The sequence below is a fragment of the Chaetura pelagica genome, unplaced genomic scaffold (genome assembly GCF_000747805.2).
Source record: "Chaetura pelagica isolate M959 unplaced genomic scaffold, ChaPel_1.0 scaffold83, whole genome shotgun sequence".
Classification (NCBI taxonomy): domain Eukaryota; kingdom Metazoa; phylum Chordata; class Aves; order Apodiformes; family Apodidae; genus Chaetura; species Chaetura pelagica.
The window spans coordinates 1,354,968-1,372,538 of NW_009952893.1; the positions used below are offsets into that span (position 1 = coordinate 1,354,968).

General features: G+C 38.1%; 1 protein-coding gene across 2 annotated transcripts in view; it reads left to right on the top strand.

Moving 5' to 3' along the window:
- Positions 1-16,366, top strand: part of RAB2A (RAB2A, member RAS oncogene family) — a 37,337-nt gene extending 20,971 nt beyond the window's left edge. The window contains exons 6-8 of one of the 2 annotated variants that reach the window (XM_009995537.1): positions 12,822-12,890; positions 15,180-15,309; positions 15,356-16,366. In XM_009995537.1, the coding sequence (XP_009993839.1) occupies positions 12,822-12,890; positions 15,180-15,275 (165 nt within the window). In that variant the 3' untranslated portion in view covers positions 15,276-15,309; positions 15,356-16,366. Of the gene's footprint in view, positions 1-12,821; positions 12,891-15,179 lie in introns of both variants that reach the window. The other variant, XM_009995536.1, reaches the window with a different exon arrangement.
- Positions 16,367-17,571: the final 1,205 nt, after the last annotated feature.

Consider the following 17,571-nt stretch of genomic DNA (forward strand, 5'->3'; position numbering starts at 1 on the left):
GAAAGAGTGATGGAAAGGCACTCACAGTTTCCCATAAATGGATTGATTCCCAGTCTGTCTCTGAGCAGCAGCTTCTCTGGAAAAACTACCCTTTGGTTCTTATTATTGAGCATGTTGTCATATAATATGAAGTATCCTTTAGGCCAGTTCTGGTGAGCTAACATGGCTGTGTGCTCCGCACCCTGCCAGAATTTGCCTACCTCAAGCCTGTGTAGGACAAAGTAAGAAATATAAAACCTTGACACTTTGTAAGAACTGCTCAGCGGTAGCTAAAACATGGATGTGTTATCAATGCTGTTCTAGTTACAACTCCAAAACACAGCATTATACAGACTGCTGTAAGGAAAACATAACTCCATCCTTATGAGACACAGAACAGTGGTGGACAAAGACGTCCAGCTGAGATGTTAGTGCTGTGTAAAGCAGAAAGATTATCTTTCATGCCCTTCATACATCCCCAGTTACTATCCTTTTTTATAAAAACATGACATAGTTTAGCTTCTCATACTAAGTAATCTGTGTTTACTCTTTTCCAAAATTGTTCTAAGTGCAAAATGGTGGACAACTGGTGAGGTATGTTGTTAATGTTAAAATCTTCTAGTTTTGAAATATTTAGTGGTTTTTTTTAAAAGTTATAGTAAGTGTAACAAACAGCTTTCATTAGTTTGTTTCTGGTTCTGTTCTGCTTTGTTACTACCTGATTCTAACATAAGCATCTCACTCCTATAAAAAGATACATGCTAGTGAATGAGTTGTCCATCTCTGATTATCAGGAGGAAAATGAGCCTTAAGTTTTTTTGTCTAAGTTCGAGTAGAATCCGCTATTTATGTGAGTGAAGATTTTGTGCATGTACTAAATTTCTAGTTTTGATGGAAAAGCTTTAGTATATCATACTTTTTGGTGACAACCAAATATATTTCTTAAATGGTATTCTCAGGCAACGTTTATAAGAGGTGCATGATCTAAAATTTTTTGCACTGGTGGAAATACACTGGATCTAGAAAGCTGGACATTCCAAGTCTATATATTTGCATCTGGTGTATTGTAACAGGTGTTTTCAAATGAATTTGTGATAAACATGTTGAAGCAGGGAATTTTTACTATTTGCTTACGTTTCAGATAAATTTTCAAAATGCTTTTTATGCATTTGAGTCTCAGAATGTTCATCTTTTCCAAAAGCACTAGACTTTAGATAGAACTACTGCGGTAAGAGGAGCTCTCTCTAATTGTATGGAGGTTATTGAAGGACGAGGGGAAAAAGCCATGGGGTTTGGGGGAGGAACATCCCCTTAAGTACCCAGCAGCATTTCTAATCTATGCTGATATATCACCGATGTTAATATGTATCATGTGTGGGTTATATAGTTAACTGTTACAGTGCCAGGGTACCTGAAGGAATCTTCAATATCAAAACATGTCTCTGTAAGTTACAGCATCATCAGTTCTGAAAGTGCAGGTGCTTTTACTTGTGAGAAGGATATATCTCCAGAGAAAAATGGTAGATGTAGATTCTAAATAGGTAACAGCAAAAACTTATATAAGCAAAAGTTTACATGAATACAGCTTCAGAAATATTTATGTAAACCAGATAGGCCTCTGTTCTTTTCTCTACTCTGTATTTAACAAATATTTAAGATAAATTTTTAATTCAGTTATCAGCCTTCTGTCCTTACCCTTCAATAGGAAATATTCCTCAGAAAGGGTGCATTGGAGAAAAACTAATACTGTAAGGCACATGGGTGTGTACATATGGAAATGCGTAGATATAACAGGAGAACATCCCCAGGTACGACTGGTGTCTCGTTTCCTCTTTCATTTCCCAAAAGAGGGATTTTACCATACTGAGATCATGTAGTCAATTAACAAAGCCTTGGCCTGCTGCATTCGTGCCTGTGTTTTGTTGTTTAGTAGTTGCTATAAAAATAATGTAAGTGTTTTTCTGGGTATTGAAGGAAGTAATGTAAGTGTGATTGTCAGAAAAAAGTGACAACAAAGAAGCTACATGGTATCCAGTAATAGAGATCACGTGATTCTTGCACCCATTTAAGAAAACTTGCTAGATCCAACTTTGAGGGATCTGTCCAAAGTAGAATCAGGAAGTATATCCATTTTTCCTGGCCAAACATGTTCTAGGGTTTAAATGTTTTGAGGTTTTTTTCTCATTTTGGTTTTCAAACTTTTCTTTCTGGATCCAAAAGAACTCATGGCAAAAGAATCAAGGCTATTAAGGGTTTATGAATAATCTTGGATTGTTTGTGGTAGCCCTTCCTCAAATAGCTGAATCCTGTAGTCAGTCCTCTGTAGCCTGCCTTAGGATGTGGAAGCAGTTGATCTTATAACCATATATGGCTACTTGAAATACAAGCTGCCATAATTTTGTTTACTTATTTTTAAAACAAATTACGTAATGCATGTTTTTATGGAAGGAAATGTGGTAAACTAATCTTTTTCTTTAGGATGGCTGCTTATATAAAAAAAGTCTAAAGTAAGGGAAGCTTCCCAGGCAGTTCTGAAAATTCTCTCTTCTTAAGTAATTGTTCAGAGAAAAAATTTCAGAAATGTTCTGATTTAAATTACTCTGCTTTGTAAAACTACAACATTACAGCAGTCCTAATTTTTTTCTGAACTGCTCACCCTGCATTTTCAAATCATTTTAGCTTACAGAATATGGATTAATTCTTACATATCTTTTGATTAACATCAGTAAATCTCAGCACTGTACAGCTCGTTCTACAGGTGTAAAGAAACGATAGCAAGTGCTTTTTACCCACTTTAACGGTATATTAAGAATCATTAGCTATACAGGTTACCATATTGTTATCAGTCCCACAGAGTTAGAGAGTTAACTAATCACATTCCACATTTTCAGAACAGCTACATTGGTGTAAGGGTATTGCCTTGTATGCTATCAAGTTTGTCCTATTATCTCTGGAAGCATAGGCCACTTATCAAATGAGCATTTCTACAGCATCTGGTTCAAGATCTGATATGCATTAGGAATCACAGAATGTATTTCTAAACTTTATTGTCTCTAATCTATGTCCAGACTAAGTCCTGGCCCTGCAGCAACAGCAATGGTAACTGTGTGGCTCTTGTATGCTGAACACCAAGTTCTTGTCACTGAGGAATTCAGGAGGGGCAACGTGTTAGTACAGCGGTGTGCTGTGTGAGTTAACAGACAGATCTGCATCCTAAAGCACAAGCAGGTAGCCATAAAAGTCTTGTGGTTCTAGTCATAGCAATTCAGTGTACAGACTGCTTGGATTTCATGAGGATGTAAGACTGAAAGACACACACATGGGTTTGTCTCCTGTGTTGTACCAGAAACATTAAAATGACTGGAGGAGAGTTTTTTCCTAAGTTTTTTTTTCCTCTCTTTAGTTTAACATACATTTCTCAGTGTCAAGTATGACAAGCCTCTAGACTTTGTTGTGATCAGTTTGAAATTGTTTCTAACCCAACTTTATCTTATGTTTTATCATAAATAGCTGCTGTAGATGTTTGCAAGCTAATGGTGGAGTTTTTAGCATTTTCTTTATATGAACAAATCTGCTTCTGTCACTAATACTATTTAAGCTGTTTCCCTTGCTTGAATGTGATTTCCATCAGTGTGTAATGCCTTATTCCATCTGTGGCTGTAGCAGTACTTTGACCTGTTCAGTGCTTGGATCTTAAGTCAGATAGTTTAAAAATAATAATTGCATTCTTCAGGATTACGTCTTGTAACCTACATCTTGATAGAAGTGTTTAGCAGTGGAGAATATCGTGTTAGCTGTATGTCTTGTGCAAGGCTATTAGGGCATGTTTATATCCTTTTTGCACAATAGGGAAGTGATAGTTACAAGTGGAAAATCCTTTCTTTGTAGTTTCTGAGGAGACTTCAAAGAATTCATTGTGGCTACAGTTAAATTATTTGGTTTGATATGGAATGGGAATGGGTGAGAAAAGTTTCTGAATCATTGGAAGCATAGAAGAATTGAGGGGGGAAGTTAAGCACAGGTTTATAATTTGACTGCAGTGCAAGGCCAGTTTTATTTCTCTCTTCAGCTGTACCATATTTATTTAAACAGGGTTTTTTTGTTGTTTATTTCCTTCTAGATTGTCTAAAGCTATCAAGGTAGCTAGCTACCAAAATATAACTGATTTTTTTGTGCTTTTTTTCCTCAATGATTCCTAAGCTCTATCACTACTGCATTCATTTTTAATTACAATTCCCTTTTTAAAGAAAAAATCTTGACATGTTCAGTAATTTACACTCTGAGCATAGCTGTTGGCTTTCTCCCAGTAGAATGCACAGTTAAATTTTATCTGAAACATTGAACTTGTTTTTAATTCATGGTGAAAAGAACCTACTATTAACTTCTAGAATCATGGTTGTTATCTGTTCTACTTTCTTGAATTGTGGATGGGGTATGTGTGCTCTGACCTACTGCTATCAGAACTCAGTGTGATGTATTTATTTTTTTCCTAAGAAAACACTGTGATGCTTATCTGTAGGCTTTTCACTTGTATATGCATAAGTCTGAGGTCCAAACTCCAAGTATGTTTGCACTTGTTTTAATCATAACATCACTTTCCTACCTTGCATTAAAATTATACATAATGCTTAAGAATTGTTTTCTATCATTTGCAAGAGACATTAACAATTTTATCACTTTTTTTTTTCATTGATAGTTCCACAACAATGTGTGACTATTAATTGTTAGTCTTACCTAGAATGTGCAGTTCAGAGCTTGCTGAGTGGTTTCTGCATGGTCAGTGTCTTCACACTTGTAGAGGCAGAGTCACCTGCATGAACTCAGGGTGACCACGCCATCTCCTACAGCACTCAGTACTTAGCTTTGTGTCCCAACAATATAATTTGTTTGAATCAATTTACATGCACTGATCATCAAGAAGTAAAGATGCCTACCTGTATTTGGGAAGCTGGAGTAACTGTGAATTGTTCTTGCACTCCAAACTGCTACTTTTAGTAATTCTTAATATGATCAACTGTTGCCTTCTAAAGGCATGGTGACAGGGTTCAGGAGCGGCTCAGCGACCCCTCACGGCCTCTGGGCACATCAGCACACAGACACAAATGTGGTGGATGGCAAAATGGTGTTTATTAGTGCGCAACATCGCTTTTTTTACCCTGGGTCATACCCTGAGTTAGCAGCGTCACTTCCATCTGCTTACCTCATATACTAAGCCCTATTGGCTATCTAGGGGGGGAGGGGGCCCTATCTTTCCGTACAACGCGGTATCTTCCAGCCGCCAGTCCCTGGCTACATTTTTCCCACAGGCTGCATTATCCCACAATCAACCTTAAGGAAAAGAGTTTTCTGGATACTGGTCAAACTGGTACTAGAAACCATCGCTGTTCAGAAACTGATCTTGCTTGAGTCATACTAGTGCATTACTGACTCCTGGTGTGGGAGTTGGTTTTAGTAAGTTGTTTCCCATATGGAAGGGATTATATAGCTCTATGCCAAGCTTTCGTCTTAAGAGCATTATCTTTTTTATACCAAGTTGTCTGCACATAAATAGAATGCAATAATGGGTTCATTATTTAGGATTAAATCTGAATAGACTAACAGTTTCAACTGAGCAATGAAACATTTTTTGCTACATGTAGCTGGATGGTCATTCAATGGTTTTGTTTCAGCTGAAACTTAATTTTCTCTTTGGGCAGCTTCTTTCAAACTTGGCTTAAATGGATAATGAATATTCAAAACCTTTGTATCTTCAGCAGCAGTACTACTCAGTTACAGATAAAGGAATTAAGATGGCCTTAGTAATATTCTGAAGGGTTAAAGTGGAAATCCCATGGAAAGATGAGATTCTTAGCAACTTCTAAATTTGACATGATTTTTGAAATTTTTCTTATTTCCCCTTCACGCACTCCCTAAACACAACTAATTGTTGCTACTAAACAGTTGTTTGACATGGTAATAGATTTAGCAAGGATTTAGTTAATAAAACTTGAAAATCCTAGGATATTAACAGTTTTCATAGTGAAGTAAAGTGTGTCCCATGAGATGTAATCTGAATAGACCTTGCAAAAGAGCAGGATTTCTAGTTCTTAAGAGTCTTAAAAAAAACTCAAAACAACAACAAAAAAACCCCAACAGTTAGTTTAATCTTAATTTGTACCAAAACCAGTATTCCTTCAAGTTCCTTCATTTCAGCTGTGTGAAGCTGGCACTTTAGCCATTTTCCCCCATGAGAAAATAGAGGTGAAGCTCATGTTGATTTAGCTGTGGGAAAGAGAAGAAACAGGACATCTGGGTCCAGTGAAGATTAGCAGCTTTTACCTTGTGGCAAAACTTTGGACTGTGCCCCAACTGTGCACTAAGGGGCACCGGCGCTACTGTGGTTGTTGGGGCTTCTGGGCTTTGCAAAGTATAATCAGAGTAAGAAGTCTGTTAATTGAGGGTTTCAGGCTTGTAGAAGAGCATGAAAAGTGTTCCATGCCTGACTGCCTGAGGTGTGGATTCTGCTGGAGAGTTGGATCTTTAGGTCTGGGGGGTTTTCTTATCTTTTTTCCTCAGGTGCTCTGTTTGTTTAAGTGTTCGACAGCAGTTGCAGGACTTTTCAAGACACTTTAAGCTCTAGGAAGATGAGCTTGAAGTAATGGCTTCCCAGTACGTTTGTCAGAAAGATTGCACTTCAATAGGTACTGTCGTGATCTCCAACCTATTGTATCTCCTTTTTGGAGTGAATTTAGCTTAATGGGATCTGCCGAGAGGTCCGCACGTGGTGCTCGCCTCTCCCAGAGGAGCAGTGAGCTTCGGCACTGACTTTTCGGGTGAGACACTTGTTCAGTGCTCACTAGTGTTTCCAATAACAGCAGCCAAACCCCAATTAGAATTTACGAATACACGGTTTATTGAAGGGAAAAATAAAACAATTTGGGGCAGGAGGATCAAAAAGGGTAATTAAAACACATAGGAGCTATGAAATATCTTTTAAACACCAAATACCAAGAATTTACATATGCCTTAATATATAGATACACCTTATTTACACACCCAGATTAATTATCTATGAGGGGAGGAGGAAGGAGGGATATGCCTGATGTTTGTCGCGGTTTGTGTGCAGGTAAGTGACACAGGAACGCCTTAGGGAGAGAATTATACCCAAAATACAATCCCTTACTTTGTTCCTGAGATGCTATAGGTATTTATATAGTACCTGCAGGTGACTTCCCCTGCAACCTGGTCTTAGAACCACGGATGGCAGGAAGAAGTGTCACTGCACGTGCTCAGCAAGAGGCAGGGTCCGCAGGTGGGTAGCAGGAGCGCAGGCAGTGCAGCCAGGGAGCGCAGGCAAGCTGGGAGCCGGGACTGCAAAAAGCCGCGGTGAGGCGGGATGAGTCGGGTCTGCAGGGGATGCAAAAAAAGCTGGTAGCCGAAACAGGAGCGGGGACCTCTGGCTGGCAGGCACCCCCAATGCGCAGGTCACCCCCAAAGGCAGCAGCAGCAGTCCCAGTGTCTGCAAAAGCGTGCCCAAAGCAGCGCGCACACTGTCTCTTGTATGGGTCTCCTTTGCTCTCAATTGGCCGGTTTCTTATTTCTAGGGCTTCTCAGCCAATCAGGCGGGGACTTTTTTCCCGCCACGGCTGTTACCAGGCTGACTAGCGGTTTGTGACATTGTTGCTGTTTTCCCCGCCACTGCTCCTCTCTAGCAGCAGCTACTGCCTCAGGGCCTCAGAGTTGTTTTCTGACAGAGGAGACAGCAGGAGAGGGTTCAGAGTGCCATGCGGAGCAGCCATCTTTAAGCCAATTATGTCTGCTGACCTAAAGTGCATGTTATGTTCGTGTGAGGAAATATCTGGTCCTTCACAGGTACATATAAACAAATTGCTGTCAAGTTTTGGTTTGTGCCGGTGCACCTTCAAAAATAAGGCTACAAATACTTTGGGATGCTTTTTGGGTGTAGGTTCATTATATAACACCTTTCTACTGCTTGATAATTAATCCTTCTGTAGCCCCTTTAGTGTCCTAGGCTTCTTTCTGAAGGATCATTCAGTCTTTAAAAAGTATTGTCTTAGTGTTGGAAAGAGTCCAGAGAAGGACCACCAAGGTGATCAAAGGCCTGGAGCACCTCTGCTATGAAGACAGGCTGAGAGAGTTGGGCCTGTTCAGCCTAGAGAAGAGAAGGCTCTAGGGAGACCTTATAGCACCTTCCAGTACTTGAAGGAGCCTACAGGAAAGCTGGGGAGGGGCTTTTCATCAGAGAAGATAGTGATAAGACAAGGGGTAATGATTTTAAATTGAGAGAGGGGAGATTTAGGTTAGATATTAGGAAGAAGGAAGGGTGGTGAGGAGCCGGAATGGGTTGCCCAGGGAGGTTTCTGATGCCCCATCCCTGGAGGTTTTTAAGGCCAGGTTGGACAAGGTTTTGTGCAACCTGATCTATCGGTAGGGTTCCCTGCTTGTAGCAGAGGGGTTGGAACTTGATGATCTTTAAGGTCCCTTCCAACCTTAATGATTCTGTGATTCTATGAAAACAGCTGCTCAGAGCTTTGGGATCTCACTCTAGTAAGTGGCTATCCAGCACCGCATATACCCTGGGGTGGTGAATGGTCATGGGGTAAACCTATTTATGGTCCATGTTGTTACTGTGTCCAGGTGTATTTTTAAATACTAGAGTAACCTAATTACATTGTATCATGCTGCTTAAAGGTAAGATGGGAAATTGGGAAGGAGGAAGAAATTCTAGGTGTTCGCTGACCACAGAGGTGAGGGTCATGCTTTAGAATTTGTGAGATATTTAATCTTTAAGCATTCCTCATTTAAAGCATTCAGAAATAATGACAACCAATTTGCATTTCAAAGCATGAAATTTAACTTCAGTATTGCCACCAGAGGGCAGCATGTCACATGAGCTGACAGTGCAGAACTGGATATATTTTGATTTTAAGCAAAGATGAACTTGTAAAATCTGAGTTTTGAAAAGTATTGGTGATTCACTTACAAGTTTTTCCTGGTATGTTCAGCTTGGAGTTAAGTCCTCAAGACTTATAATGGCATTAGCTTTCTGAGAAAGAGAAGTGATGTTACTGACATTTGCCAAGTGAAAATTAAATGGTGCTCTTCTGTAGCTTGCATTCTGGTGCCCTTAGCTTGTTATTACTCCTACAAACAATTTTCGTAAGACGGGTATTGAGAGGCTTACTCCTTTACTTCCTGTGGGGTTTTTTACTAGTTATAGAATTCATTCTTCCTAGTTTTGTCTTAAGAGTAGTAAACCTACCTTATTTGTTTATTTTGTGTGATTAAGACTCAATTGAAGTTGATTGAATTCTGTGTTCAGTGTTTTTAGGATTAATTTATCTCAAATGCAACATCTGTACTGCTTGGGGGGGGGGTTATGGGGTTTTAGTTGTAGGCTTTTTGTGGCAACCATTGTGAGACCTGACTTGTTGATTCCCATGTAGCAATAGGATCTAGGAAACTCCTTACAGAAATCATGTAAAGTGATAGTGTACTGGTATATTGTGACTCAAAAACCTTCTTTGTTAGCTTTGCAGTAGATGCAGGTGTGACACAACAGGCCTATCACATCTTACATGACTCACTTTTCATACTTGTACAGTAATGTAGTTTTTCCTTGACACAGGATATTGTACTATTCGAGAACCTAGTTATAACATGAACACGATTGGAAAATAAGTTGCATTAAAACAAATCAGTGAATAACTTGTATACAAGCCTTTTTGAATGCTGTGGCATAGATACTTTTAGTAGTCTGATGCATAAAAACATCAGTAATTTATGATTTAGGACGATTAAAATGAAGAGTTAAACATTAAATACAGATATTTTAATGACATTACACTGTTTTCTTAAATGTTCCTGAAATGTAGTCTAGAATTGTATATTGGAAGTCTTAACATACTGTTTTTGCAAAAGTTTCTCTTCCTTTTATGAGTAATGGAGACACTGTGCACTAGAGCCTTGCCCTCCCTTCAAGTGGCTGAGTATAAATGCAGATAGAATCTGTTTCTGCTGATGAGGGGTGGAGGTGCTCAGTGTCACAGTCTGGTGCTTTAGTAGCAGTGGCATTACGGGATTGTGCAGTGCTGCCCCAGTAGTCTTGGTAGGCAGCAAGCCCAGACCCTGTGGGCTTACTGGTCAAGGTCTTGTGTGGAAGTGGCTAAACTGCACCTGGATCCAAGTTGGCATGTTAAGTGCTACAGCTGTGTTCTTGCAGTCCCCTGCACATGGTCTAATAAATCCAAACTGGATTTGAGGGGAAACAGCTCTGTCTCTGCATCCATGCCTCAGTTAATCTGCAAATAGGATAAACCGCCCATAAATAATTGAGAGTTTATAGTATACTGTATGTTCCAGATAAGGGTTAGAAAAGTATAAAAAGAGATTTTTAAAATAAGTCAGACATACCAGGTTCACCTTCTTGTCCTTGCTAACTGGCGACACTAACTAGTATGCAATTCCAAAATCAGATATTATATTCTTCAAGCAAGTAGACCTATGTTTTCAGTAAAGTTCTCTGGTGGTTATTTTGAGACCACTTAAACTTTGAAGCATAAGCTAACTTAAAAAGCATTAATACAATAAACATACGAAAGTCTCAAAGGTTTCAAATCTGTTTTCATGGCTGATGAGTAATAATTTTTTAGAATCTATGCCAACTGAAGAAAACATGAGGTATATTTACTACGTGCTATATTCTTGTGCAACTTCTGTTTTCAAATTAAAATTATTCATATGTGATGCAGTGCAGCTTGGCATTTTGCCATGCAGAGAACACTATGTGCTTTTTTAATACGAATACATGATGCAGCAGAATCACTGGAGTTGTGGTAGCTGTAGTCAAGATTGTCTTTTCAAGACAACAGAAATGATAGAACCAAGGTGAATAGGATGTGCATTTTTTTCAGATCAATGGTGTCTTAGTCAATATGTTGAATATTAAAATAGTCTGTACTGAACTCAGTATGTTTTTTTGCTTTGTACAGTACATGGGTAATAACTGTGTTGAAGGAGGAAGGAGTTGATTATTGTTAAATCTGTGTTTTCCCAGTGCATTTTAGTATTTTTTTATGAGGATAGATGTGTCACTGCGGTGAACTGCTCTTGAGTGTAGCATCCAGAAGATACTTTATACTCAGTTGTGTTAGTTTGGAGTTTGTTGTCTGTTCAAATCCTGATTTTGTTGCTCTGAAGTAACTTTTATAGATGGAATGTGATTCTTGTTAAACTAATTCTAAGAGTCTAGACACACTTAGCCAACATCTTCTAGAACTGTTACAAGAGCCAATAGTTAAGTGCTTGTTTACATGAAGTTATCATAACACATTTTTAAGACTTCAAGTTCTGTTTAATGTTCTAGTGAAATGGAAGCAAGTATCCTCACAGATCTACCCCTGTGAATCTCCAGAATTTTTTACTTACACTTTTTAGTAGGCCTATGTGTGAGGCCATTACTGTAAGTGTGTTATCAGAAGTGAAGATAAGTTTGAATATTTTTCTTGCATTGAGAACTTCCAATTTCTGAGAAGTTTTAATCGATGCATAGTTGGCCAAAAGCCAGTTTTTCTCCTCAACTCTAACTTGTGTTTGAAAAACGAACTCACTTCCTAAGTGCCTTGTGAATCTGCAATGATTAATTCTTCTCATTATTTTGCTGCAAATTCTTATGACCCTCTGTGATGATTCGATCACCCACTTAGAGTTTATGCATATTCATATCTTTCTGCTCCTGCCGCAGTCGTTCAAGTCTCCTTCACTCGCTGTGGTGTGTGCTTGGTGCAGTAATTGAGCTGCAGTAGATTGATTACTCTGGGGAGCTGTAAGGCCTTTAAAGGTGAAAACATATCAGTCCTGTTAATTAGGAAACAAAGCTCTGGTGGCAAGTTCAGCAGTCAAATGCTTCCAGTGTAGAAATGAGGAAAGGTATGATTTGTTCCTCTCCATGAACCCTGTTTACTTTTTTATATTTGAATTAGATCTGGATTTGCTGTAATAGGCTTGTGCAGAAGATAGCATATCTTCTGTGATTGCATAGTGTTGGTATTTTAAAACAAAAAGAACTCTGTTTGATATTGATTGTAATTATTAGCTGCCGTTAATCACTTTTAAAATTATACATTATTTTAGGCATTACTTGACCTAAAAAGTTAAATGAGAGATGAAAAATTGAATCATTTATTTCAAACTTTAACCAAAGCGGTCTATATCATTCACTTTTTTCAGACCTGAATGTCAGTCTTTTCTCTGAATTTAAAACAATAGATTTTCAGAAATCCTAATAAATCCTGGGGCCTCTCCGTTCTACTATTAAGATATCTATTGCCTATCATGTACAAGATTAATTAAGGAGAATACGTTCTTAAAATTAGGTGAATATTAAATGATAGCATAAGGTTTCATCCAGCAGGCAGCATCCTTACATCATCATTGTAAGTACCCTGTGGTTTTATGTTGCTAAGCGCTCTAATCTAGAGTGGCCTATTACAAAGATATTAAGGGTAGGGGAAACCATCTGCCACACAATCTATCCATAAGGGTCAGAAATAAATAATTTAAAAGTAATTTATGTATCTTAAAAACCACTTTTCCCCTGTAATTACTGGACAACAGATTGTAGAATACAGATGTTATGAAAACGCCACTGTTTTTGTAAACAACGTGTGATCCATTGCTACTTCAGGGTAGGTCATAGGATGCTGTTGTCATACCTGTTCTTGCTGAGGCCTGGAAGAAAAGTCTTGCTGGAACAACTGCATGTGAGATTGGACTTCAATTAGTGCATCCTACAGCAAAGGATGTTGTGTTCATTGTGTTTGTTTTTTTCCCCTCTATTTTAGGCATTTATTAACACTGCAAAGGAGATCTATGAGAAGATCCAGGAAGGAGTTTTTGACATAAATAATGAGGTAACTTTTAGTACTCTGAACACTTTTTCTTTGCTTGTGTTTTAAATGCACAAAATTCACCTTCCCTAGAAGGCTGGACAGTAAAATATTTGTTCCATTTGGATATAGGATTGTCTACCATTGTGATAAAAATGGATTAAAATAAGTGACCCTATCCATCCATGAAGCATCACAAAATAATATAAATCCCCAAAAGAGAAGAAAATCCACTTTCATCCACTTCTCCATATGGTGTCATCTGTTTTCAAAGATAATTTTCCACTATGTAAATAGGGGACCATGTTGATATGCCAGATGCACTCCATGAGCTGTCCAGTGTAGGGGAGGGATTGCTTTGAGAGTTACATAAAAGACTTTTGAAATGTTCCTGGTTTAGGTGTCTGGATTCTGTGGGGAATAAAAGATTAGCCGTTTTGCCTATGCACATTACTGAAATTACAGATTATCAGGATCTGTCTCTTTGCTTGTTTGGGATCGGGGTGGGGAGGTGGAGCAGGGAGCACTTTTATAATGCAAGACCCTAGAAGGACTTGTAATGCCTCTCTGGAATTTTGAAGTAATTATGCTGTTGAAAATCTTGAGCAGTTAGGAGAGGCCATAGAAAAAGCATATTCAAATTCAGTGGTAATACATAGAAATACTAGGATCCTACAGAAATACTAGATCCTACAGACTATTAACATTTATGTGGTGTGACTTTTTATGTAAAGTTTAAATATGATAGTGTAAAGTGGTCAGTCAGTTTTTGTGGCCAAGTTTTTTTATTGTACAAGTGCCTGAATATCATTGCTGAGATGCTTAGTGAAACCACATGTGGAAATCTGCACTTCCACTCTGTCCTGTGTCTGTTCTATGAACAGGTGCGTTTTTTGTCTGGAACTGTCAGTCTGATGCTTCTCTTAAAGCATGTAGTCCTTGCAAAATTGTTCAAAGAGTGGTGGGGGAATTGATAGGACTCAAATAGCTTCACCTCTTTTTGCTTAATATATTTAAACATGAGAAAATTTAGACTGTTAAAACTATTGCTGTGATGACATTAGAGAGGAAAAAAATGAGAAACTTCAGTAGTATGCAAAGTATTTGTATTAGCAGACCTGTAGCAAAATGAGACTAGAATAGTAGTCCTTCAAAGACACTAATTCTGACTGGAATATGTGGATGTATACATGGTGTTTTAAGGAAACACTTTTTCAATGCAGTTCAGTGATGAACAACTTAAAATTTTCTGTAACATTTTTCCTAAAGAAAATGTACCCAGGAGCACAATATAAATTGGACAGTAATGAGAGTGTCTGAAAAAGCATGCTCATTGTATCTGTCGAGTTTCATATATAGTAGCTGACTGCTTTACTGTGCCTTATGGAGCTTTGATTGCAATATGCTGTCAAGAGCCAACAGTCCGTGCTATTTATTTGGCTTTATGCCAAGTCTGGCTCCTTGATTCCTGAAGAAGTTGCTATCAGCCCAGAGGGGGCAAAACCAATGAGCCATAGGGCATGCTTTTTATTAAAGAGGAGTCAAAGAGCGAAAAGAAACCACATCAGCTGCTGTCAATACTGAGCTAGTGCCAGAAACCCCAAGGCTACTACTGTTGCAGAACAACTGCCAAGCACTATAAATCTGAGATTTACTGTGACGCAAAGTTTCCTTAAGAGCTTAATTTCTGAAGCTACTGTATTACTTTTCTCAAAGTGCTGTATTTTTAGGTAAAATCCACTTGAGGGAGTGAGGGTTAAGATATAAGTGTGATTTTGATGAATGAAAGAGCTGCGCTGTGTGTGGGTTCTTGGCAAGTAGCCATGTCTTTCGGGATCATAGAAATTATTGATGACACAGAACACTCGTATGCCCTTAGCCTCTGCAGCTGATTCAACACAGAAAGAAATGCTGTCTAGAGAGGAAAAGTTTTATATTAAACTATTAAACTAATGGGGGTTTTGGTGAGAGGGGAGAGGTTATATGTTCCTAGCAAATGCTATGTATATTTACAGCCTTATGCCAAGTAGCATTCAAGCACAGTTCTTGCTCTGTGTTCTCATGTGAGGAATTTAAAGTACAGTGTTTAACATGGAGATAAAAGTTAAATGAGAAGGAATGTATCTTCCTTTAAATTATATTTAATTTCCAAGGACATTTCGCTAAAAAAAAGAAATCTAACCTTTGCTGTATTAATTGCATACATTAGGAGAACTTGCTATATGATCTTCTTAAAAAAAAGAAAAGCAACAACTTCTCAAGTATATTAGTGTTCTAAAATAATTACACTGTGTATTAAACACTTTGTTTCAGGCAAATGGCATAAAAATTGGCCCTCAACACGCTGCTACTAATGCAACGCTTGCAAGCAATCAGGGAGGACAACAAGCTGGAGGAGGCTGCTGTTGAGCCTGTTTTTACTTTCTAGCTGCCTGGATGGGGCCTACTAACTTGTTTGTTCACCCTCCCCTGCCCCCCGCCCCGCTCGCCTCCACTTCAATTCAACTGAGACATGAAACTTGTAAGTTGGTTTCCTGTTGCAGAAGAAGACTTTATCCTTCAAATTCTTGTATAACTTTGAATAAATGGTTAATGTTCACTTAAAGACAGATTTTGGAGATTGTATTCATATCTATTTACATTTGATTTCTAGGTCAATTGATGTGATTATTTTTGTTAAATGTTGTCTTGTGCCCTTGACTACGAACTGAATTGTATTAAACACTACAAAGTCATCTGAGTATTTTAATCAGTTTGTGTATTAGGTTTCCCAGCTCCTGCGGTTACCTAATGTTTAATATTGTAGAGCTGTCCTCAAGTTTTTTGTCAGTTTTCAAGGCTATGAAGAGAAGCGGAAGGACTCTTAATTCTGTATTTATCACTTTCTGTATATATAGTTTAATAACCTGCTTGGGTGTACTTGCCAAGCTAGAATTCTTTAATGCATTTGCATAAATTCTATACTACTTAGAGCTTGAAAACTACAGAAGCATTAATAGAAGTTGCTTGGACGCTGAATTTTAAGCCTTTTTGACATTGTTAGCATGTTCATCCTCCCCTGCCATTGTCCTGAAGTCCAAGAGAAATGCTTAATGTATATTACTAGAGGCTACATACATGCTAGGTATTTTAATGCCAAATGTTTGCTGTTTGTCCACAATTTCCACAGCACCTCTTCAGAAATGGATTAGCTGTTTGCCTTAATGAATACTATAGGTAAAAACAGAGTATGAATGAAAAGTAGAGGAGGAGTTGATAAATTTAAAAAGGCACATTATAAAAATGGTAATCTTTTCTTAATGTTTTTTTTCTTGTTTACCACTTGATTTCTAGGTATATTTTTCATGCAAGGACAGTTTTTCAACCTAAATGTACAGTGGTTGTGTAAAGTTTTCTTTTAGTGACAACTTGTAATCCTAAATATGGTAAGCATCTTGTCTATTGTGAAGAGGGTGTGAAAATAAAATCTGCCAGTTTGGAAATCTTGATGAAAATCAAAACTAGAAATGCTTTGGTACTTATTGTGGTGGTGGGAGGGAGGGAGGGGGTGTTTTGCCTCAAGTGAAAGGGTTGCAGCAGTACAAAACAAATCAGCATTTATTTGTTAAAGTACAGAATATTCATGTCACTTTTCCTACAAATGAGGAAACAACTTAGTTTCCACCTTATCCTATTTATATAAATTGCAGATATACTGATAGGCCATGCTTAACGTGTCTGAAAAAGAAGAAAAAAAAAGTGGGAGAGTGACTGCAAAACTGTCTTACGGGACCAATAGTGACTGCAACACAACACTGGGGGACATGGTTTGTTATGTCATCCATTCTTATTGTCAGAACTTTTAATGTCTGAAGGTAATAAACTTCAGCCTGTCAGGTGTAACACAGTAGTGGTTCTGAGATTAGAGTTTAAAATACATGTGGAACCTTTTGTATCTGGGAGAAGGAAGGACCAATAAGGATTTGTATTAGTTTCCAACTTCTGATCTTTCTTTCACATACAGGAGCATTATAAGCAATGCAATTTAACTATTTAAATTCTTAAGAGGGTACTCAATTCACATACTTTCAACTATTAACTGTTTACTGCAGCAATTTCAGTTGAAGTTTGAAAATTGTGTTGCGTAACAGTAAAACCATAGAACTGAATTGCACTGATGCTGAGGGAAAACTTGCTTGTAGTAGCTAGATGCTCACAAGAGGGAATGAACAAATGAGTACATGCTTGAATGAACAGCTTGAAGATTTTTTGGAACTGGCAACATTGCAGAACTCAGTTGCTCAAGATGAGATGGTAGAGAAGCATGGTCTTCTGTAGACAGAAGTAAATTTCTCTTAGCCATAAAAATTCCCCATTAAGGGACCAGAGGAGGGGAATTTGTACCCTATCCTGAGAAGAACAAAAATGTTTGCTATTTTAAATGGTGATGGCTTAAAAAGCTAAAGCTTCTGACAGCTACCTTTTCTGAAAGCATGGAAGATGTTTACAATTAACAAGGAATCTAGGCTATTATAGCAAAGAGCCACTGGCACTTTTTCTGGGGGGCGAAGGGCATGAGGGCATGCTGTGACTTACTATAATCACAAGTGCATATTGATTTTTTGATCCTGCTGGTTGGTCCTGGCTTACATGCCAGCCTTATACTGTGCACTATATAAAAACCTGGTGCTTTCAAAGAGGAGATAAGCAAGACTTAAGTTTCCTT